At 38.2% G+C, this 21,556-nt stretch overlaps 1 protein-coding gene across 1 annotated transcript; it reads left to right on the top strand.

Annotated features, from left to right (window-relative positions):
- Window positions 1–429: 429 nt before the first annotated feature.
- MS4A5 (membrane spanning 4-domains A5) lies at window positions 430–20,780 on the top strand. The gene is made up of 5 exons (XM_037839444.1): window positions 430–582; window positions 3,409–3,537; window positions 4,988–5,044; window positions 6,010–6,162; window positions 20,676–20,780. The coding sequence occupies exons 1-5, from the start codon at window positions 430–432 to the stop codon at window positions 20,778–20,780; spliced, it is 597 nt and encodes a 198-aa protein (XP_037695372.1).
- The last annotated feature ends 776 nt before the right edge of the window (window positions 20,781–21,556 follow it).

The following is a 21,556-nucleotide window of genomic DNA, read 5'->3' as shown; positions in this document are numbered from 1 at the left end:
CTAATTCAAGAAGGGGATAGTTAATTCTGTGGCCTGAGAGTTTTAGTCTATCTGAATGATGAGAGAGCTGGAATAAATGCCTACACATACTCTTTATTTGGGAACTAAAATGTCTTTATAATTCAAGACTCCAACCTGGTCTTTGTACATATGAGGAGACTGAAACCAAGAGAGAGGGATGTGACTTGCTCAAGGTAACACAGTGAGTTCCTGAGGTCCTTGGACCCCCAGACTTGAGCCTTTTACCCTCTAACCTTCTTGGAATCTCAACCAGTCCTGAGATTCCAGGATTCTGTGACTCTGTGGTTCTAGAATTCCAAGACAAAGCACAACCATGCTAGTGCTCCAGGCAGCCTGGTACAGGAGAAGAGGGTGATCTAGACTGAAACATCAACTAAATTATTTTCCTTCAATATCAACTATACCATCATGGATTCAAAAACTACCCACAGTCCCTTGTTTCTGGTGTTTCCTCCAGAGGTCACTGTTCCCAAATATCAGCAAACGGCCCTAAGAACCACAGCCACTCAGTCTAAAATCCCCTTGCCAACATGCCTTGCTAAAAGACAGAAAATCTTAGGGGTAAGTAAGACTTATGCCAAAGTATAATCTTTTTCGGGGGGGGGGGGTAGGGGGTGGACAAAAGGATACAGAAAAGTATCTGGTGGCACAAGTTTTAAGGTAGGAAACAATTCCAACTTTTATTTCCATTCAATTCAGAAAAATACAAGATGAATAAGCCAAGGTTCCTAGGCTCTTGAAGGTCACAATCAAGGTAAAAAAATAAAAATAAAAATAAAAATAAATCTCCCAACTGACTATCCATGAGATTTTTCCAGTCAAGTTCACAGAAAAAAAAGAAAGAAAGAAAGAAAATGCCAAGTAAAATTCAATAGGTCAGATGACCTATCCTGGGTTATTACATTCTCTACTTTCCTAATTTGAATTTTATGTTTCCCCATTCAAACACCAGAATTTACAGTCTAGCAATATGACGTGATATTTTATATATGGGGCTTTCGCATAAAATCATTTTAATACTATAAGTGCTCTTCTCTCCATTCATCCACCTATCCATTCCATAAATATCACTTGATTAACTTTTATTTAGCAATAGTTCTTACACACAATGTGAGAGTTCAAGTGTGTTTGTCCACATCTTAGAAAATAGTTGTCTTTGCAAGCCCCAGACTCCAAGAATGAAAAACAGACTGAAATTAATGTTTTTTCTAGGAAAAAATTAGAGAAGTAGAGAAATATAGCCCACTGACATGCAGAAGACGGCCAGTAATCTAAACTGCTTCAGTATTTTAGTCAAATATAATGAAATCCAAACTTCAGTTAAAGAGTTCAAATTCTTTTAAAAAATACTTATTTAACTCTGTACAAGGGACTATTTTAGACACTGTGGGAATTATAGAAATAAACACAACCTAGTCTCTCTGACTGAGAATAAACACATAACTTAGAGATCATAAGATGAAAATATTAAAAATTGTATTTCAGTGCAGTATCTAAGAAGGGCCATAAATGGTGAGAGGAGGGAGGAATCCAGAAAAAGAACAATTAACAGCTAAAAGGGTTGAGACAGCTTTATAGTAAATTTGAAATTTACTCTGTACTCTGAAGAAGTGATGGAATTTCAGTAATTGGAAAGGAAGGGAGGGAAAGAAGACATTCTATTCTATATGGAGAAAGTATCATGAACAAAAGCATATGGGTGGCATAGTCTAGGAGAAGTAGTAGAGGATAAACAAACTTAGAAGATGCAGGTGGTTTTAAAAAATAAAAAGAAATAAGAAATAAAGAGGAAGTTAATTTGGGGCTCTAATTGCCAAGCATCTTATATTCCATCCTTAGCTAGGTTACATGTGGTAGACAAGTGGTTTCCAATCTGTAAAATCATTTAAATGAGCTAAAACCTTAAAATAGACTCTGAATCCCAGTCCTCATCCCATAACTACTTAACCTCAATTTTGAGAGTCAAATTTCTATATTTTTAAGCACTTCTCTGAATGAATCTGAAGATCACTGGATTTGGGAACTGGATTGGAGCTCCATTTTGGAATCTTACTCCAGTGCTTGCAAAACATTGGAAGAGAGAACAAGAAAGTTGGGGCAGAAAAGCTGATTATAAAACAATTTTTAATAATTCATATGAATTGGTTGTGGCTATTGAGATGACCAGTCTTTGCCCCTATAATATTTAGGGTCTTGAGGAACAAAAGAACATATGGGCACTCACTCCCAAAAAGAGAAGAGAAGAAGGCTGAGTTCTGAATGCCCACTTTCCTTTTTGAAATTCATCAATTGTAGATGGAAAGAGGCCAGAAATGTCTCTACCTATGTCTCTACATTTGGGAGGAATCTATGATAAATGAAATAAGTGCCCCACCATTGGCCACAACAAAAATGGAAGGAAAAAAGTCAAATAGTTAAGCTTTTGTAAGTAGGCGCCTTGCCTACTTTTTGATTGTTGAGAAATACATTACAGGAACTGAAGTTGACCTACTGCCTCAAGCCTAAGAAGATGATGATGCCAAAAGTAGAGACAGAGAAGGCAGGAAGAAGATCAGATTTAAAGGGGAAAAACAGAGCTTGGTTTTCGGACATGTTGAATATGAGGTGTTAATGGGACGTTCAAGTGGGGGTGTTTGACAAGAGCTAGAAATGTGGGTCTGAAGTTGAGGAAAAGGCATCATTTAAGACTCTCCTGCTTAAAAATGATGGTTGCTATGGGAGAAAGTGAGAGTAAATCAGACTTAGAAGGTGGATCGAGAATGAGAGGGCAGAGGACATAGACACGTATATTTTATACCTTCCATTCTTTATGTAATTCTCATCAATCCTCCCTAACATTTATCAAACCGCTGCTTGGTATTGCAGCATGGACTGGGAAGAAAAAGATAAATAGAAAAGGTGGGGAGTGCTCTGGGCCCAGGAGAGCGGGAGAATTACTGGTCAACTCCTGCAGAGTTGTCTGATAGTCCGCTTCAGCTGGAAGTCAGGCTGATACAGTGATTTAGAATTCAGTGCTTTCCAAACTTATAGCATTCATAGGAATCACTTGAAGAGCTTATTAAGACACAGCTTTCTCAGCCCCACCTGGAGATTCTGTTCAGTAATTATGGAACAGGGCCTGATACTTTGCATGTCTAACTCCCAGGTGATGTTGATGTTGCCTGTTTATGGACCAAATTTCAGGAAAACTATCTGTATCTTTTATCTATTATCAGATACGAAAAAGGATTAAGAAAATACCTGGGAAGATCATAAAGGGGCTTCAACTATCCTCCCTTTATTTACTAAAGAACAAGATTGCCAAATCCTTTCAACTGAAAGGAGAGCTTCTAAGCAAAAGGGAACACATTGCTTTGCTCTTTCCTCACCATGTCCTTCTCTGTACAGACTACCCAAATCGTGTTTGGACTGATGCACTTTTCTTTTGGAGTCATTCTGTTTTTCACTCTTGTACCACCATACCCACGGTTTCCCTTTATATTCATTTCTGGATATCCATTCTGGAGCTCTGTTTTGGTGAGTACGGTCAATTGAGTCCAACTTGAAGCCATGCCAATGGAGATGTTAAGGAATAGTTATAAAATGACCTGGATTTGGGTGATAGATCAGGATATCTGTATGATAGTTTTGAAAAGTGTAAAATAAATAAATAAAATTACCCTCACTGAAATTATTCCCCAACCAATTCATCAGAGTTACTGATATTCCATCATTGGGCATGTTTTCCCTCAGGTCTTGAAGTCATGTATTTGTTAATTCATTCAATCTATTGTGAGCCAGATCTTTACAGCAAGGCAATGAGTATCCAAAGAATTAATAATACATGGGCCCTTCCTTCAAAGAAGTTATATAAACAGATCATTTCAAGGCAGTGGGATAAATATCACAGAGGTGCAGAAAGTGCTTCTGTAAGCACAGATAAAGGAGTAATGTGCCCTTTGATGTACCGTTGAGCCGCACAGAGGCACTCATCTCTGTAATCACAGATTAAATGTGTAATTACATTTAATCACATTCAATAAACATTAATTTAGCACCAAATTTAGTGCCAGAGAATGGACAGCATGTGGGGATTCAGAAAAAAGACATCCTTGGCCTCCGGGTCTCAGCCGAGTAGAGAGTCAGCCAATTGCAACAGGATGTATGAGTGGTAACTGAGGATGCATGGGCTGCCTCGACAGGAAAGACACCTACCAAAAGGAGGGGAGGTTTCCCAGAGACAATTCCAGCTTGACTGAGCTTTAGAGGAAGAGTGGTTAATCCAGTGGGGAGGCATACAGAGGGAGGGAATGGGGAATGGGTGGAAGGAGCAGGGTATCTCGTTGCATGCCAAGGGAGAAGCATGGGCCAAAGACTGAAGGTATGGGAGGAGGGGGGACAGGTGGGGCTGGAAAAATGGGGGCTCATCCACCAGGCTAAGGGGCTAGGAATTTAAACATGGATGAGATGTAATAAGATTTGAAGTTTCCTCTAGACAATGATGCCACCCCCTAAGTCTCACCTCCATGAACATTCCCAGCATTTTGCAGAATACTCAGCACATAAGCTGCAACTCCGCCTTATTTTCCCATCCGAGAGAATGCATTGGACTGCAAATGGGGATGAGGGGTGTTTATAGGGCTGATGGAATCCATCATATTGGTTGTTAACTGATTTGACACCAGTGTATCATGTTATCAAACCTGAGTTCACAATGGCTATAAAAGGAGGATGGATGAGAAAACTAAAACTTAGTAAGGTAAAAATAAAATATTTCTCATGCTCAAATAGTTAAGGCCAAAACAAATTTCCAATCCAGTGTTTTGTCCACAATTCATTTGTGGACAGTTATACAAGGCATCCAACCCTTCACACTATCCTGAGGATGGTGTGAACAGGTAAGGAGGGCATGGAAAAGAAATGCATAGAGTTCAACTCTGTGAGAACTCCACATGTCAGTCATTAAGATGTCAATTCTTTTTAACAGTTCATTAATTCTGGAGCCTTCCTAATTGGAATGAAAAGAAAAACCACAAGAACTCTGGTAAGTTATAGCTCCACTTTCTTAAAAATTTATGACTGAAATAATTCATTCCAGTCTTTAAGAGGAATTTGGAAGATCCTTAGGCCACCACAATCCCACAAACTGTGAAGTTAGCACTAGTCCCCAGCCCATAGCAGTTGCTTCATTTATTTCATAAGATTGTAAAACAATGGTGCCCAAATATTCGAGTTCATTCTGTTTAAGTCTTTTTATTATAAATGAATGAGGCATAGAATAGTTAATTGATTTGTCCAAGGTCCTCAGCCAATTCGTGGTAGAACAGGTCTCCAACAAGCCTATCAGTTGACTCACTCGTTCATTTTTTCTAGAAGTATTTTCATTGCCTACTCCATCCAAGCACCTTAACAAGCACCAGATTGACTCATATGAAAGGCACACTGTGTAGACATCCTGACTAAACCATAAACAGAATCTAGAAATGAAGAACAAGGTGCTCATGAGTGTGAAATTGTAATTTATAGATAAAATTATATGTGGAATATGTTTACTTTTCTCAAAGAATCAAAAACAGGAGACATTAATTAATAAATCAAAGCCAATTTGCAGCAAAGGGCATCTCCTGTGAGCAGTTTCAGGAAGAAATAAAATTTGCAGGGAGATACCACATTTAAATCCAAGGGTCTTAAAACAAAACAAAAATATAAATGAGTCGGGGTTTTTGTCAGAGCATCAAAATGCAAAATACAATTCCTGTAATTCTTAAGTACCTCTTTTGTCCCTCGTGCACCCTTCCCCACCAGCTATCTCAGAATCTCCCTACATGGCAGTTAACTTAGGCACAGAATGCAGGTTGGAGTTATCAAAAGGTCAGTTGATCATGCAAGACGAAACAGCCACCTCATGGTATGGCGATGCTATGACTAAAGCATTTTCCAGTCTCCCAGCCCACTGCTTTGTCTAAACCACAGGCTGGGTGATTCCTTTATGTTCTTCTTCTTTCTCAGATGCTCATGAGCCGAATAATGAACACTCTTAGTGCGCTGGGAGCAATAGCTGGCATCATTCTCCTCTCGTTCGGTTTTGCTCTAGATCGACACTACCTTTGTGGCTATTCTGATGGAGCCAGTGAGTGTCATGCCATCACCACCCTATTAATGGTAAGCATGATGCAACTCTAGGGTAAGGAGTGCCGGGTTTAATCAAAAAGATTTATTAGCACCCAAGCCATACCATCCAGATAATGTGTAGGCCCATGTATTTTATTTAATTTACAAACATTTAATGAATCCATTATATTTGATAGGCATTATACCAGGCATTTTTGAAAAGAAATAGAAACACAGTATCACCTACGCATTTAGGAAGTCATAGGCGAGCGGAAGAGATAAAACATGTACACGAGTGAGTACAGTATAAAATAGAAAGTGGATATACTAAAAGAAAAATGCAGTTGCAGAAGTAGCAGTTCACAATCCTAGATGTCCATCTGAATCATGAGTGGAGTTTTTTTTTTTATGGTTTTGGCTTTGGTCTTAATATGTAGGCTAGTCTTCTGGTAAAGCCTGGTGGATTGAAATCAGGCATTTATTTCTGATCTTTCCAAACACCACCAAAATTAGAGTAAAGGAATATAAAAGTTATGAATCCACAAAGAGAGAAAATGTGGACAAGACTCACCAAGAATTGTTGGAAGACGGAAAGCAAAGCTGAGGAAGCTGAAAGCTAACCATCTACCGGAAAGGCAGTCCCAATAGAAGTACAACATTCCACACTGCATCGTCCGGGAATGGCTGAGAAGGAAGCACCAGGGCCATACAAAGCAGGAGTGAGGTAAAGAGCAGAAACTAGGGAAATTTATTCTGTTAACAGAGAACTGGGCTATTTGGATCAACTCTCTCTCTGAACACACACACACAAAATGCTACATGAAAAACAAACCAAAAACCATCATAAATGTATTAAAGAACTGTCAAGTGAAGAGTACTCCTTGATCAATTTTTGGATGAAAGCTTGTAACCTGAGATCTGTAAATAGAATGCCAAAGAGCACTGGAGCTGCTTATGCCTCCAGGACATAAGCCAATGTTGCCAATTTGGAATCTGATTCCCTGCCCGTGAAGGGTGAAGGAGAACGTCGTCAAGGCCTCGGAGTCATTCAAGGTAGGAAGCCTTTGGAAGAGACCTTCTCCACACTTAGCTCCGTCCATGATAGGCTGACATATTCTTCAGGTAAGGGCAAAAAGATAAAGTACCCTGGCCCCCGTTAGCACAGAAGCCTTGTTGAATAGAGGCCAAAAAAGAAAAAGAGTCTTCAAGAAATTGTGGTCACAGACCAGACCCCCATCCACACCCTGAGCAGCTCCTTCCCACCTCCCCACATCTGGATTTTAACCTTTGGTAGACATAAACTGCACAAGCCAAGAATGCTCAAGATTCAAATATTTGGTGCACCAAGCACTAGACACAAGCAAAACCAAAGGATATCTGGGTGGGGGTACATCCAATGGTCTCAAGAAACTCCTAACAAATTTTCCAATGAATATTATTAACAAGCACCAAAACAAGGCACAGAAAGAAATAAAACAATGTAGTAAAAACTAGTAGACACAAAATACAGCAAGAACAAAACCACATACAGACTTCAGATACTGGAAATATCAGAGGAGATTTTAAAACACTGATGCTTACTAGGTTTTAGGAAATAAATCATAAACTTTAAAATACCTGCAGGGAGAGAATAAAAATATATATGCAAGGCCCCCCCTGAGGAGCTGGGGGAAAATGGTGGAAGTATTGGACTTCTTCACCTACCATTGTTGCTGATGTTCTCACAAACATTGAAGACGGACAGTTTGGTATGCCAAGCCCTCTATCTTGGGGCTTGCCCTTATGAAGCTCATTACTGCAAAGGAGAAGCTAAACCTGCTTATAATTGTGCCTAGGAGTCTCCTCCTGAGTACCTCTTTGTTGCTCACATGTGGCCCTCTCTCTCTAGCTAAGCCACCTTGGTAGGTGAACTCACTGCCCTCACCACTATGTGGGATCTGACTCCCAGGGGTGTAAATCTCCCTGGCAACGCAGGATATGACTCCAGAGGATGAATCTGGACCCGACATCGTGGGATTGAGAACATCTTCTTGACCAAAATGGGATGAATGAAATAAAATTAAGTTTCAGTGGCTGAGAGACTCCAAATGGAGTTGAGAGGTCACTCTGGTGGGCACTTACACACTATACAGATAACCCTTTTTAGGTTTTAATGCATTGGAATAGCTAGAAGTAAATACCTGAAACTTTCAAACTGCAACCCAGTAGCCTTGACTTTGGAAGACAATTGTATAACAATGTAGCTTACAAGGGGTGACAGCGCGATTGTGAAAACCTTGTGAATCGCACTCCCTTTATCCAGTGTATGGATGGAGGAATAGAAAAATGGGGACAAAAACTAAATGAAAAATAGGGTGGGAGGGGGGATGATTTGGGTGTTCTTTTTAACTTTTATTTTTTATTCCTATTTTTACTTTTCTACTGTAAGGAAAATGTTCAAAAAATAGACTGGGATGATGAATGCACAATTATATGATGGTACTGTGAACAGTTGTTTGTACACCATGGATGACTGTACGATACGTGAATATATCTCAATAAAACTGAATTTAAAAAAAAATAACCTTAAGTGATCCTATCTTTCTCACTCAAAAAAAAAAATATATATATATATATACATATGTACACACACACACACATATATGAATGTATTTGGTATCATATTTGATACTGTACACTAGATCAAAATATATTTCATGGATAAATGGAAGACAGAAAAGAAGGTAAGAAATGAAACATATGGTGTCACATGAACTTGGTTAGAGTTATAGGCAGAGAGAAGAAAGTGAATGAGAAAGAGGAAATGAGAGATTTTTAGAACCATTAACCCACATGTGCCAGTTTGAATGTATTATGTCCCCCAAACGCCATTATCTTTGATGTAATCTTGTGTGGGCAGACCTATCAGTGTTAATTAGATTGTAATTCCTTGAGTGTTTCCATGGAGATGTGCCCCACCCAACTGTGGATGATGACTCTGGTTGGATAACTGCCGTGGAGGTGCTGGCCCACCCATTCAGGGTGGGTCTGAATTGAATTACTGGAGCACTATATAAGATCTGACAGAAGGAGCAAACTACTACAGCCAAGAGGGACACTTTGAAGAAAGCACAGGAGCTGCAGATGAGAGACAGTTTGAAGATGGCCGTTGAAAGCAGACTCTTGCTCCAGAGAAGCTAAGAGAGGACAAACAACCCAAGAGCAACTGAGAGTGACATTTTCGAGGAACTGCAGCCTAGAGAGGAATGTCTTGGGAGAAAGTCATTTTGAAACCAGAATTTGGAGCAGACACCAGCCACATGCCTTCCCCGCTAACAGAGGTTTTCCGGACACCATTGGCCATCCTCCAGTGAAGGTACCCTTTGTTGATGGACACTTTATGGCCTTAAGACTGTAACTTTGTAAACAAATAAACCCCCTTTTATAAAAGCCAATCCATCTCTCGTGTTTTGCATTCTGGCAGCATTAGCAAACTAGAACACCACATATCCAAGATGCCCAGTGAATTCCAAACACCGAGACACATTATGATGAAAATGTAGAAAACAAAAGACAAAGAAAGTTTAAAGCAACTGGGGGGAAAGATTACCTTCAAAAAAAAATAGGGACTCAGAAAAATGGTTATCTTGGCAGAGTTAAAAATTGGAAGGAAGGATGAGGGTGGCTTCCAGGGTATTGGTTTATTCTTAAATGCAAGACAAACTAAGGTCTAACTATTTTCATATTACTAATTCAGACCCATATAATACTTCACAGAATATATATTCCAAAGATAAGACTGCTGACTTAGTTTACAAAATCTGAACTATCCTTACCTGTATCACTTACTTCTGCCCTAAATCCACCCTATGACTAACTTTGTCCCTTAAAAAATCCTACTAATTCCCTCTAAAATTACCTTTTTGAGACAGAACTGAGATGGGGCTCAGAAAATTAGAGAAACTCAGTTTGCATGATCAGTGGTTTTCCCTGCAAGTCTTTGTGTGAGACCTTCCATAGAATGAGACAGATTAGACAATATTGAAGTGTTGGACATATTTCTAAAACTGTTTTTTAATTAAATGATGAGTGTACAGATTGATGGATTTTCATAAACTGAATACACCTATAATCAAGCTACTGTTTTCCCTCCTTTCCATCCTGGACTCTTTGGAAGGAAGTCACTCTGTGTAGCCAACTCCTAATGGCAAAGAATCTATGTAAATTATCTGGAATTCTTCTAAATGGGAGATTTGTCTATTTTCCCCCATTTCTTTATGTATTTATTCAATCACTTTTTATATCCATATGGATTTAATGGTATTTATTTTATACTCTTGGCTATAATCCAATGTTGTTTTATTTATTTTGTTGCTCACATTGTTCAAGTTTTGGTCATTGGAATCTCTTTCAGCTGATTCCTGCAATCCTTTGACATACCCCTATTGTGATGGGTTTTTATTTATTTTTTAAGCACTTCCTTTCTGGCACCACAAGATGCTTCAGGCTCGTCTTCTACATGCCCAAGCCCAGGCTTAGAATGAGTCATTTCTCAAAGAAGCCTGGGTTCCTTTTGTTATAAAATGGCATTAAAAGCTGCCTTTGTTTCCTAGGACTGACATAACAAAGTACCATAAACTGGGTGGTTTAAAATGACAGATTTATTGTCTCACAGTTCTGGAGGCTGGAAGTCTGCAACCAAGGTTGTCAGCAGGGCCAGGCTTCCTCTGAAACCTGTAGGGGAGAATTCTTCCCTGCCTTTCCTTTGCATCTGGTGGTTTGCTGGAAAGTCCTGGCATTCCTTCACTTGCAGCTACAGCACTTCAATCCCTGCCTCTGCTGTCACAAGGCCATCTTCTCTCTCTGTCTCTGTCTCTTGTCCCCTTCTTATAGACACCATTCAAATTGGATTAAAGGGCCACCCTCATCCAGCATGACTTCATTTTAACTTAACTAATTCCATCTAAAAATATCCCTATTTCCAAATAAGCTCACATTCTTAGGGATTAGGACTTCAACATATCTTTTGGGGGTACACAATCCAATCTATAACAGAAACAAAGATTTGGGTGCCTGGTGTGCTTTGCTTCTGGGGTGTCAGTGCTTCCAGGCCCCCTCAGCTGACAGAGCAAGGAAATATATGTGCATACACTAACTCATGTATTGATACAGATCTGAGTACTTCTATGTTTATCTATCAGTATCCATATTAGGCTGAACATGAATTAATAATGATGTCTCCACCACTAATTCATTACCAAATGGATTATTTTAGCCTCCCCCTTTGTTTATCCATAACTTCCTACTCCAACAGTGAAAACCCTGGCTTCTACCATCCTCCACCCATTTATTTACTAACCGTTTATACACACACACATATATGCATAGAGGCTTCATAATTCTTACATGGTACCTCTGTGAGAAATAATTTTATCAACTGGAGACAATGCTTATGAACAGTTTCTGTTGCATTTAGTCTTCACCATTAAACTCCAAAGAAACTTAGGTGAGCATCTCCCCCACACACACATACTCACTCTCTTCAGTGAGGGTATTTCATGCATTTGTAATATATTTAGATTCTTTTGTCACAGTCTGCTTTACATTCAGATATTCCCCAAATCACTTAAAAGATTACTTTCCCTAATTTGCACACATTAAGGTTCACTCTGCAGCTCAAAAGTTCTTAATTTTGATAATCTCCAATTTATCTTTTTTTTAATTTTATCGCTTGTGCTTTTGGTGTTGTATCTAAGAAACTATTGCCTAATCAAAGGTCATGAAGATTTATTCCTATGTTTTCTTCTAAGAGTTCTGTTATTTTAGCCCTTACATTTAAGTATATGATCCATTTTGAATATGGCATGAAGAAAGGGTCCAACTTCATTCTTTTCATGTGGCTATCCAGTAACCCCAACAAAATTTGTTGAGAAGACTATTTTTACCTCTTTTATTTCCTCGGCAACCTTGACAAAAGTCAAATCACTGTAAATGTGAAGGTTTTTGTGTTGTTTTGTTTTGTTCTGTTTTTTCCCAATTTCTGGACTCTCAATTCTATTCTATTAATCTTTAGATCTATTCTTTTGCCAGAAGAACCACACTGTCCTCATTACTTTAACTTTGTAATAAGTTTTGAAAATAAGAAGTGTGAATACTGCCACTTTGTTCTTTTCAGGATTCTATTAGCTATAGTGAATCCTTGCATTTCCATGTGAGTTTTAGACACAACCTATCAAGTTCTACAAAAAAACCCAGCTGAGATTTTGATTACATTGAATAAGTAGACCAGTATGAGGAATGTTGCCATCTTAACAATATTAAGTTATCTGATCCATGAACCTGGTATGTCTCTCCATTTATTAAGTTCTTCTTTAATTGCTTTCAACGTTTTGTAGTTTTCAGTGTGCAAGCCTTGTACTTTTCTGTTAAATTTATCCCTAAGTATTTTATTTTTTGATGCTATTGTAAATGGAATTGTGTTCTTAATTTCATTTTTTATTGGTTCTAATCATTTTAAGAGGATTTCTTCTGATTTTCTCTACATAACATCCTGTCATCTGCAAATAAAGATAATTTTTCTTCTTCCTTTCCAATCTGGATGCTTTTGTGTCTGTTTCTTGCTTACTTGGCATGTCTAGAGCATCCAGTCAATGTTGAATCAATGTGGTAACAGCTGAGTTCCTTATTTTCCTCCCTAACTTAGTGAGAAAGCATCTAGTCTTTCACATTACGCATAATGTTAGCTGTGGATTTTTCTTGGATGGACTTTATCAGGTTGACAAAGTCCTCTTCTATTCCTGATTTGTTGAGCATTTTTGTCATGAAAGGATGTTGGATTTTGTCAAATTCTTTTTCTGCATCTGTTGAAATGAACTTGTGGTTCTTTCCCTTTATTCTATTGGCAGGCTGTATTACATTGTTTGACCATTTTTTGCATCTTAAATAAATCTTGCATTCCTGGGATAAATCCCACTTGATCATGGTGTATAACTCTTTTTATATGTTGCTGGATTCAGTTTGCTTGTATTTTGCTCAGGATTTTTGAATCTTTAATTATAAGGGATATTGGTCTAAAGTTGTCATTTCTTGTGATGTCTTTTTCTGGCTTAGGTATCAAGTTAATACTGGCCTTATAGAATTTGTTGGGAAGCATTCCCTCCTCTCCTATATTTTGGAAGATTTTGTAAAGTATTGGCATTAAATCTTTGTTGGGAATTAATCATGTCCCCCACAAAGGCATGTTCAGTTCCCAACACCTGGTCCCGTGAGTGTGAACCATTTGTAAATAGGAACTTGGAAGACGTCACTAGATAAGGTGTGCCCCAACTGAATGAAGGTGAAACAATTCAATATGGCTGAAATCCTCGTAAGCAAAGGAAACTGGATACTAGAGAAGTCACAGGGAGCAGCCAAGAGCTAGAGGTTAATAGCATCTGCAATAGAAAGGAGAAAATGCCAACACGTACACTGCCATGTGGCAGAAAAGCTCAGAAACCCCAAAGATTGCCAACCAGTCTATTTTCGTCTGCCAGGCTGCCAAAATGCCATATACCACAAATGGGCTACTTTTTGACAATAGGGATTTATTAGCTTACAAGCTTACAATTCTGAGGCCATGAAATGTCTGTACCAAGGCATCATCAGGTGATGCTTTCTCCCCAAAGTCCAGCTGCCAGAGATCCTGGACTCCTCTGTCAGGTGGCAAGACACATGGAGACATCTGCTGGTCTCTCACTTCTCTTCTGGGTTTCTTTGTTTTCAGCTGCTGGCTTCTGGGGCTTTCTCTCCCAGCTTCTGTGGCTTTTTCCCTTTTTGTCTGAATTTCATTCTCTTATAAAGGACTCCAGTGAGATTAGGATCCACCCTGAATGAGGTAGGTCACATCTTAAATTAAGATCCTACTCACCAAAAAGATCCTACTTACAATGGGTCCACATCCAAAGGAACGGGTTAGCTTTAAGAGCACAATTTTCTGGGGTATGTAACAGCTTCAAACCATCACACAGTCATAAGATAACAAGATACTGACCCCAAGAGGAAATAAGCCTTCTAGCCTTTGAAACCGTGAGACAATAAATGCCCATTGTTAAGCCAACTCATTGTATGGTATTTTTTTTTAGCACTGAGGAAACTAAAACAGTTTTATAATAAATGTTTGGTAGAATTCATGAGTGAAACCATCTGGGCCTGGGCTTTCCTTTGTGGGAAGTTTGCAAATTACTTGATATAGGTCTATTCAGATTATCTGTTTCTTTTTGAGTTAGTTTCTGTTGTTGGTGTCTTGCCAGAAATTTGATTGTACCTTATTCTCTAGCATGAAAGAATGAAGGAATATGACAATATTGATTGTCAAGGAAGAATGTCTTGGTAGTATTATGTTAGTAGGATCATCTACCAATAATCTAGAACCTTAAACTAGCAGATAAGAGAGAAAACAGCCAAGAGAATAAGTACTTCAATGACATCTGGCATGTTGGAGGAGGCTTGTTCCAAAAGTCTTGAGTGGAACTACTCTAGTTGTGAATTCTGAGGAACTTGAGCCAGCTGTCTATTAACTGTCCAATCTTTTGGACCACCTGCTTCTGAATAGTCTTTAGAGGCCTACAGCTTATTAGGTCTGTAATTGGTGTATATTCTTGGTTTGGGTGGTGGTTTTAATGAGATCTTAACAAGCAAGGCTCAAGTGTAGTCTTTCTCTAATGATATTTCTAAAATAACCCTTCTCCTGTCTAAGATCATAAAGAATGATTAGATGACTAGCAAGGAAGATAGCCCATACCTGCTAGTAGAAAACACTGATGAATTTATTATACAAATAAGTATTATCAGAATGGAGTAGTCAAATCCTATACTAAGATGTAACAATATTAATTTGTCAGGATTCAGTCAATTATTAACCTGGAAGTAAAAAGATTCTAGGGATAATGAGGGCCTTGGAAAACACACCCCTGCCTGTTGGCACAAGGAATTAGCCATCCCTGGAAGGTGAATGTGTGACAAAGACTCTTTCCTAAAGCCACTTTCTTACACAGATTGTAAGAAAAGTTCATAGGCAAGACTGAAGAAAGTTCTTATAAGGATTTCATGATTGTCCCAAGACCAAGTTTGTCCTAGGAAGGATATCGGACTAAGAAGGCCTTTTGCTCATAGTCTTTGTGACTAAGGAGGCAGAATTATAAAATCTATACAAGACTTTTGCCCTATGAAGTTATTCTCATGGACACACACAATATAGACAAAAGACAGACAGACAGCATGGGTAGTGGGAAAACTTTGGAAGACCTTTAAGGAGGAAAACAAAAACAAGTACCAACCTAGGCAGATAATTAAAAAATCCTGGAGACTTGATTCCTAGGACAAACGAAATAAACCCTGCTTGGAAAGCTCAATGAAAATTGCTAGACTTACCTTATCAATGAATGTACAAACCCCTGATGAGAAGGCTCAAGGGGCTTCAACAGAACAGGTAATGAGTGAGACAAAGGATCAGGACCATAATGGTGAGGAGTCTTGGCTTGACCTCACTAGGGCCTCTATTACTGTCAAAGTGCACCCATTCAAAGACCACCATGGAGATCTATGACAGTAAAAAGCTGTGTTTATTAAACTTGCTAAACAAGGGAGAGCAAGAGACTCAGTGTCAAAAGGGGGAAATAGAGAAGGGTATCCCCACAGTTTCAGCAGCTGGAGTTAGTTCTAAGTTGGTTTGAAGTCAGAGTAAGGGTAAATTGGGCAGGAATGGGTTAAAACCTGTGCGCTGGAGAAGTTGCTGGGACAGTCAAAGGCATTATGAGTGGAATGCACATGGAATGACCGTTAAAACGGTTTCTCTGAGGTCTTCTCTTGAGAATATGCTTCTGAGGAACCTGATGCTAAAACATGAAGCTTAGATACTTTGTCTCACATGCTAGTTTTGGAACACTATCAGTTTGGTGAGTCATAGGACACTTGTTTCTCAAATCGTGGTTTCTGTTTCATTTCTCAATTATCAGCTATCTTAACTAAAACTAAAACAATTAAAGACTATGAAAATTGCAAGTAAAAATTGCAGTGGATGTCAGGGGTTGGAGCACTGGGAATTTTTAGCACAGTAAAACTATTCTGTCTGATACTGTAATGGTGGATACACAGTATTATGCATTTGTCAAAATCCATAGAACTATACAACATAAAGAGTGAACCCTAATATAAACTATGGGGTTTAGTTATGGTCCTGTAATGCATCAATATTGCTTCATCAATTTTAACAAGTACTCCACACTAATGCAAGACATTAATAATAGAGAAATGTGGAGGATAGGGATCTATGGAAACTGTACTTTCTGTACAATTTTCACCAATGTAAAATTGCTCTTAAAAACAAATTCTATTTTTAAAAAAAAAATCAATGGTACACCTAAATGTGAAATTTTAAAACTATAAAGCTTCTAGGAAAGAATTAAAAAAAATAGGAGAATATATTGTGACCTTGGTAGGAATAGCTTTCTTAGTTAGAACACAAAAGGGACTAACCACAGAAGAAAAAATTTTAAAATTAACATTTTAAAAAAATGTTTAAGAAAACTAAAACTAAAACAAACAAAAAACCTCCTCATCAAAGACATCATTAAGAAAGTGAAAAGGCAAGGCACGGACTAGGAGAAAATATCTGCAATACATATCTTTGTCAGAGGAGCCTTATCCAGAATACTTAATGTATTCTGAAAACTGATAATAACAAGACAAAAAAGTTTAAATAGGTAATACTTTAACAAATACTTCACAAGTAATGGTATATGTGCCACTTTGGATGTATTATGTCCCCGAAAATGCCATGTTCTTTGATGCAATCTTGTGGGGGCAGACGTATTTAGTCTTGATTAGGTTGGAACCTTTGGATTAGGTTGTTTCCATGGAGATGTGACCCACACAACTGTAGGTGATAACTCTGATTGGATTATTTCCATGGAGGTGTGGCCCTGCCCACTCAGCATGAGTCTTAACTAAATCACTGAGCCCTATAAAAGCTCAGACAGAAGGAGCTCGGTGCTGCAGCCAAGAGAGACATTTTGAAAACAGCCATTGAAAGCTGATGCTGACATTTTGAAGAACACCATTTTGAAACACAACCTAGAAGCAAGCAGACACCAGCCACATGCCTTCCCAGCTAACAGAGGTTTTCTGGATGCCAATGGCTTTCCTCCAGTGGAGTACCCTATTGTTGATGCCTTACCTTGGACACTTTATGGCCTTAAGACCGTAACTTTGTAACCAAATAAACCCCCTTTATAAAAGTCAACCCATTTCTGGTATTTTGCATTCCAGCAGCATTAGTAAACCAGAGCAGTATGTGAATGGTTAGTGAGCATGTACAAATGTATTCAGCATCCTTGGTCATTAGGGAAATGCAAATAAAAATCACAAGATATCACTACACGTACACCAGAATAACTTTTATTAAAGTACTGACACTAACACATCCCAAAGTAATTTGGGCAGAGAATAAAAATATATTTGCAGGGCCCCCCTGAGGAGCTGGGGGAAAATACAGAAGTGTTGGACTTCCTCACCTGGACTGATGCTGATATTGTCACAAACACTGAGGACTGGTGGTTTGATGTGCCAAGCCCTCTATCATGGGACTTGCCCTTATGAAGCTCGTTGCTGCAAAGGAGAAGCTAAACTTGCATATAACTGTGCCTAAGAGTCTCCGTCTGAGTACCTCTTTGTTGCTCCACTGTGATCCTCTCTCTCTCTCTTTCTCTAACTTAGCCATCTAGGCAGGTGAACTCACTGCCCTCCCCACTACATGGGACCTGACTCCCAGGGGTGTAAATCTCCCTGGCAATGCAGGATATGACTCCCGGGGATGAATCTGGACCCGGCATCATGGGATTGAAAATATCTTCTTGACCAAAAGGAGGACGCAAAATGAAATGAAATAAAGTTTCAGTGGCTGAGGGATTTCAAATGGAGTCGAGAGGTCACTCTGGTGGACATTCTTATGCACTATATAGATAACACCTCTTAGGTTTTAATGTATTGGAATAGCTAGAAGTAAATACCTGAAACTTTCAAACTCCAACCCAGTAGTCTGGACTCCTGAAGACAATTGTATAACAATGTAGATTACAAGGGGTGACAGTGTAATTGTGAAAACCTTGTGCATCATACACCCTTTATCCAGTGTATGGATGGATAAGTAGAAAAATGAGCACAAAAACTACATGAAAAATAGGGTGGGATTGGGGGATGGTTTGGGTGTTCTTTTTTGCTTTTATTTTTTATACTTCTGGTTCTTTCTGATGTAAGAAAAATGTTCAAGAATGGATTGGGGTGATGAATGCATAACTATATGATGGTACTGTGAACAGTTGATTGTGCACTGTGGATGATTGTATGGTATGTGAAAATATTTCAATAAAACTGAATTTAATTTTAAAAAAAGATAGAAAAGGAACAATCAAATACATAGTGTGGACCACATGTGGACGCTAATTTGAACAAACTGTAACGATACATATTTGAGGTAAATGGGAAAATTTGAACAGTGACTATATATTAGATGATATTGAGAAATCATCCATTTAATTCTTTCTGCTGTTTTATTTTTGGTTGTACAGAAGTTATGTATTCAAATACAGTCATTTCTTGTTGCATGGCAAAAAATAAGAAATCATCATGGTTTTTTTAGGTGTGATGATATTATGGTTATGTTTAAGTAAAAGAAGACTTACTTGTTAAAGAAAAAAAATACTGACACTAGCAAGTGTTGGCAGAAATGTTAAGCACTCTTAGAAATTTCTGGTGGCAGTGTAAAATGTTTCAACCACCTCAAAAAACTGTTTCATAGTGTTTAATAAAGTTAAGCATACACCTCTTTTATGTCTCAGCATTATATATCTCCAAGGAAATGAATGCATATGCATATAAACAAGAATGTTCACAGCGACTCTATTCAAAATAGTCAAAAGCTAGAACCATTTCAAATGTGTATCAGGAAAATGGCTCAACAAACTGTGATTGTTCAAACAATAGAATGCCACTCAGCAATAAAAAAAAAAAAAAAAAAAAAGAAAAGCCATCTGATACATGCAAGGACATGGATGAATTTCAATCCATTACACTGAGCAAACAAATTCACATGCAGAAATGAAAAAACAAATTTAACCAATAGTGTTAAAAATCAGAAGAGTGGTTTCCCCTGGAGGAGGTGGGGGCTGACTGGGAAGGGGCACAAGAGAACTTACTGGGGTCATGGAAATGTGCTTTCCTGATCTGGAAATCAAAATATGGAAACATACAGATATTTATACATAAATTTTGGTATGGTAAAAGGACTGAAGAAATATTTGTGAAGCAGATAACAGCAAAATTGTGATGTTTTTATATGCAAATAGTGCATGTAGCCAAAAAGAATGTCAAGAAAACAATAGAAAAATAGACAAAGAATATGAGGAAGGAATTCTCATGGCCAAACCAGTGATGCTCAAATTCACAAGTGGTCAGGAAACACCGATTAAATTAACAATGAAATAATATTTACATTCATTAGACTGATAAAAATTAAAGAGCTGTATCTGTAGCAGAAATATGAAATGTTACTACTGCTTTGGAAAACAGAGACAATATCTACTTAAATGAGAGACACCTAACTTTCAACCCAGCTATCTATGCTCATAACAATTATACCACCAATATATAAAAGTGTATATACAAGAATGTTTATTGTAGCATTGTTCAGAGTGCTGAAAAAAAAATGAAAAAGAAAAAAAAAAGAAAAGGTAGAGGAAGAATAAAATGAGTTCCTATCGCTAAAGAATAAATAAATAAATTACAGCAAACTAAACCATGAAACATTATGTGGTCATTAAGATCCACGTGGCTCTAATATAAATAGTTGTTCAAGCTATAGTTAAAACATGGTAGACAAATATGGTTATAGGACAATGTTGGCCATCTTAATCTTTGCAACTTAAATGTAAAGTACAGTTCTCAGGAGGTTATAAACCTTCACTGGCTTAGTGCTAATATGTCCAGCTTATCCGTTTGTGCTCTTAGTTGCCAAAATACAAAACATTTTAAAGGTCTTTTGTATTTTATCACAAGAACACAGATGGTACTATTAGCCTATGCTTCTTTTAATGACTTTTTCTGCATGTTCCTCTTTTTCTGAACCTGTAATTTTCCTTTTTTCCCTCTTTTTCTGTCTATCCTTTTCTATTTTTTGCTTCTGTCTTTCTCCTGTTTCTTCACCTTCTCCCTTTTTCTCCTTCAGCAGACCACATTCTGGGTGAAACCCTTTTTTTTTTTTGGATATTTATGTATTTTTTTTGTATTTTATAGATTTCTGAAATGGAGTATTTCCTACATATAATTTAGCAAATGGATTATTCTGTATTACTTTCTCTATGAAAATAATACACTATTCTATGATAACAGTCATATTTCCCCATCATCCACCACTAATTTGTTTCCTAGGCATCAGATACAAAGAGACATGGGGAGCTTGTCCTCATGCCTGGGCAGTGTGGCCTCATGGTAATCAGAAAACAAACACTGTGCTAACACCATGACTCTTCATTGTTTTTCTTCTTCTGTTACAGGGAATTTTGATTATGTTGATGGCCTTCACCATTATTGAATTATTCATTTCTTCCTCTTTCTCCGTTTTGGCAACCCACTCAATCCTTTGTCAATGTGAGGAATAGTCTTGAACAGCACTGTGAGAATAAAGATGTGGTATAATATTATTTACAGATGAATGATGCTTTGAGGAAAATCCAAAAGGGAATATTGAATCCTAAGGCTGGCAACTCTTTGGAGCAATGGAGAGTGATTCAAGGGAGGTGAGTTCGTTGACAGTTTGGCTGGCAAAACATATCCTGCCTCTTTGCGATGGCGTCTCCTCCCGATTCCCAAGGTCACCTTGGTGTCATCTTCTCTATTAGTCATGCATTCATTCAGCTAACATGTGGCAGTGTGGGTACCGGCAGAGATGACCAAGTCATCTAACCTGTCTGGTTCTTGACATCTCCTACTGATTTCCCCAAGAAGCTCCACCCAGTGGCTCCTACAACAACTGCTGAACGGGAAGATGAGTTGGTTGGAAGTACAGCTTGGCTCACAAAGTTTGTATCAGTGCTTCAGGGTCACCAGTATCAAGAGCCACTCTAGAAGAGTAACAAAAAGGAAAGCTAACCTTTATGGAGTCACTACTATGTTCCAGGCACTCTGATGAGAGTTTTATGTGTGTTACTCATTTAATCTCAAAAAATCCTAAGACGTAGGTTTATTATTATCCCCATGTTACAGACAAAGAAGCTGAAGCCCAGGGAGGATAAGTCATTTGCCCAAAGATCACCAAAGCTTGCAGTAGCAGAGCCGTAATATCAGCTGGCAGTCTGACTCGAGAGTCCAAAGCCTTAATCCCTAAACCAACATATCTTAATCATTTTGATCTCAGAACCCCTTTGCCTTCTTAAAA

This window comes from Choloepus didactylus, chromosome 6, assembly GCF_015220235.1.
Source record: "Choloepus didactylus isolate mChoDid1 chromosome 6, mChoDid1.pri, whole genome shotgun sequence".
NCBI classification, from domain to species: Eukaryota; Metazoa; Chordata; class Mammalia; order Pilosa; family Megalonychidae; genus Choloepus; species Choloepus didactylus.
The sequence above is the reverse complement of the archived record's forward strand: the minus strand, read 5'-3'. Positions and strand labels throughout refer to the sequence as shown.

Bases quoted from the DNA above. Each gene is read 5' to 3' on its own strand.
- MS4A5 (XM_037839444.1), top strand. From the start codon at position 430: ATGGATTCAAAAACTACCCACAGTCCCTTGTTTCTGGTGTTTCCTCCA. The intron at 583-3,408 runs GTAAGTAAGACT...TTCTCTGTACAG, and splicing joins AAAGACAGAAAATCTTAGGG to ACTACCCAAATCGTGTTTGG. The intron at 6,163-20,675 runs GTAAGCATGATG...CTTCTGTTACAG, and splicing joins CCATCACCACCCTATTAATG to GGAATTTTGATTATGTTGAT.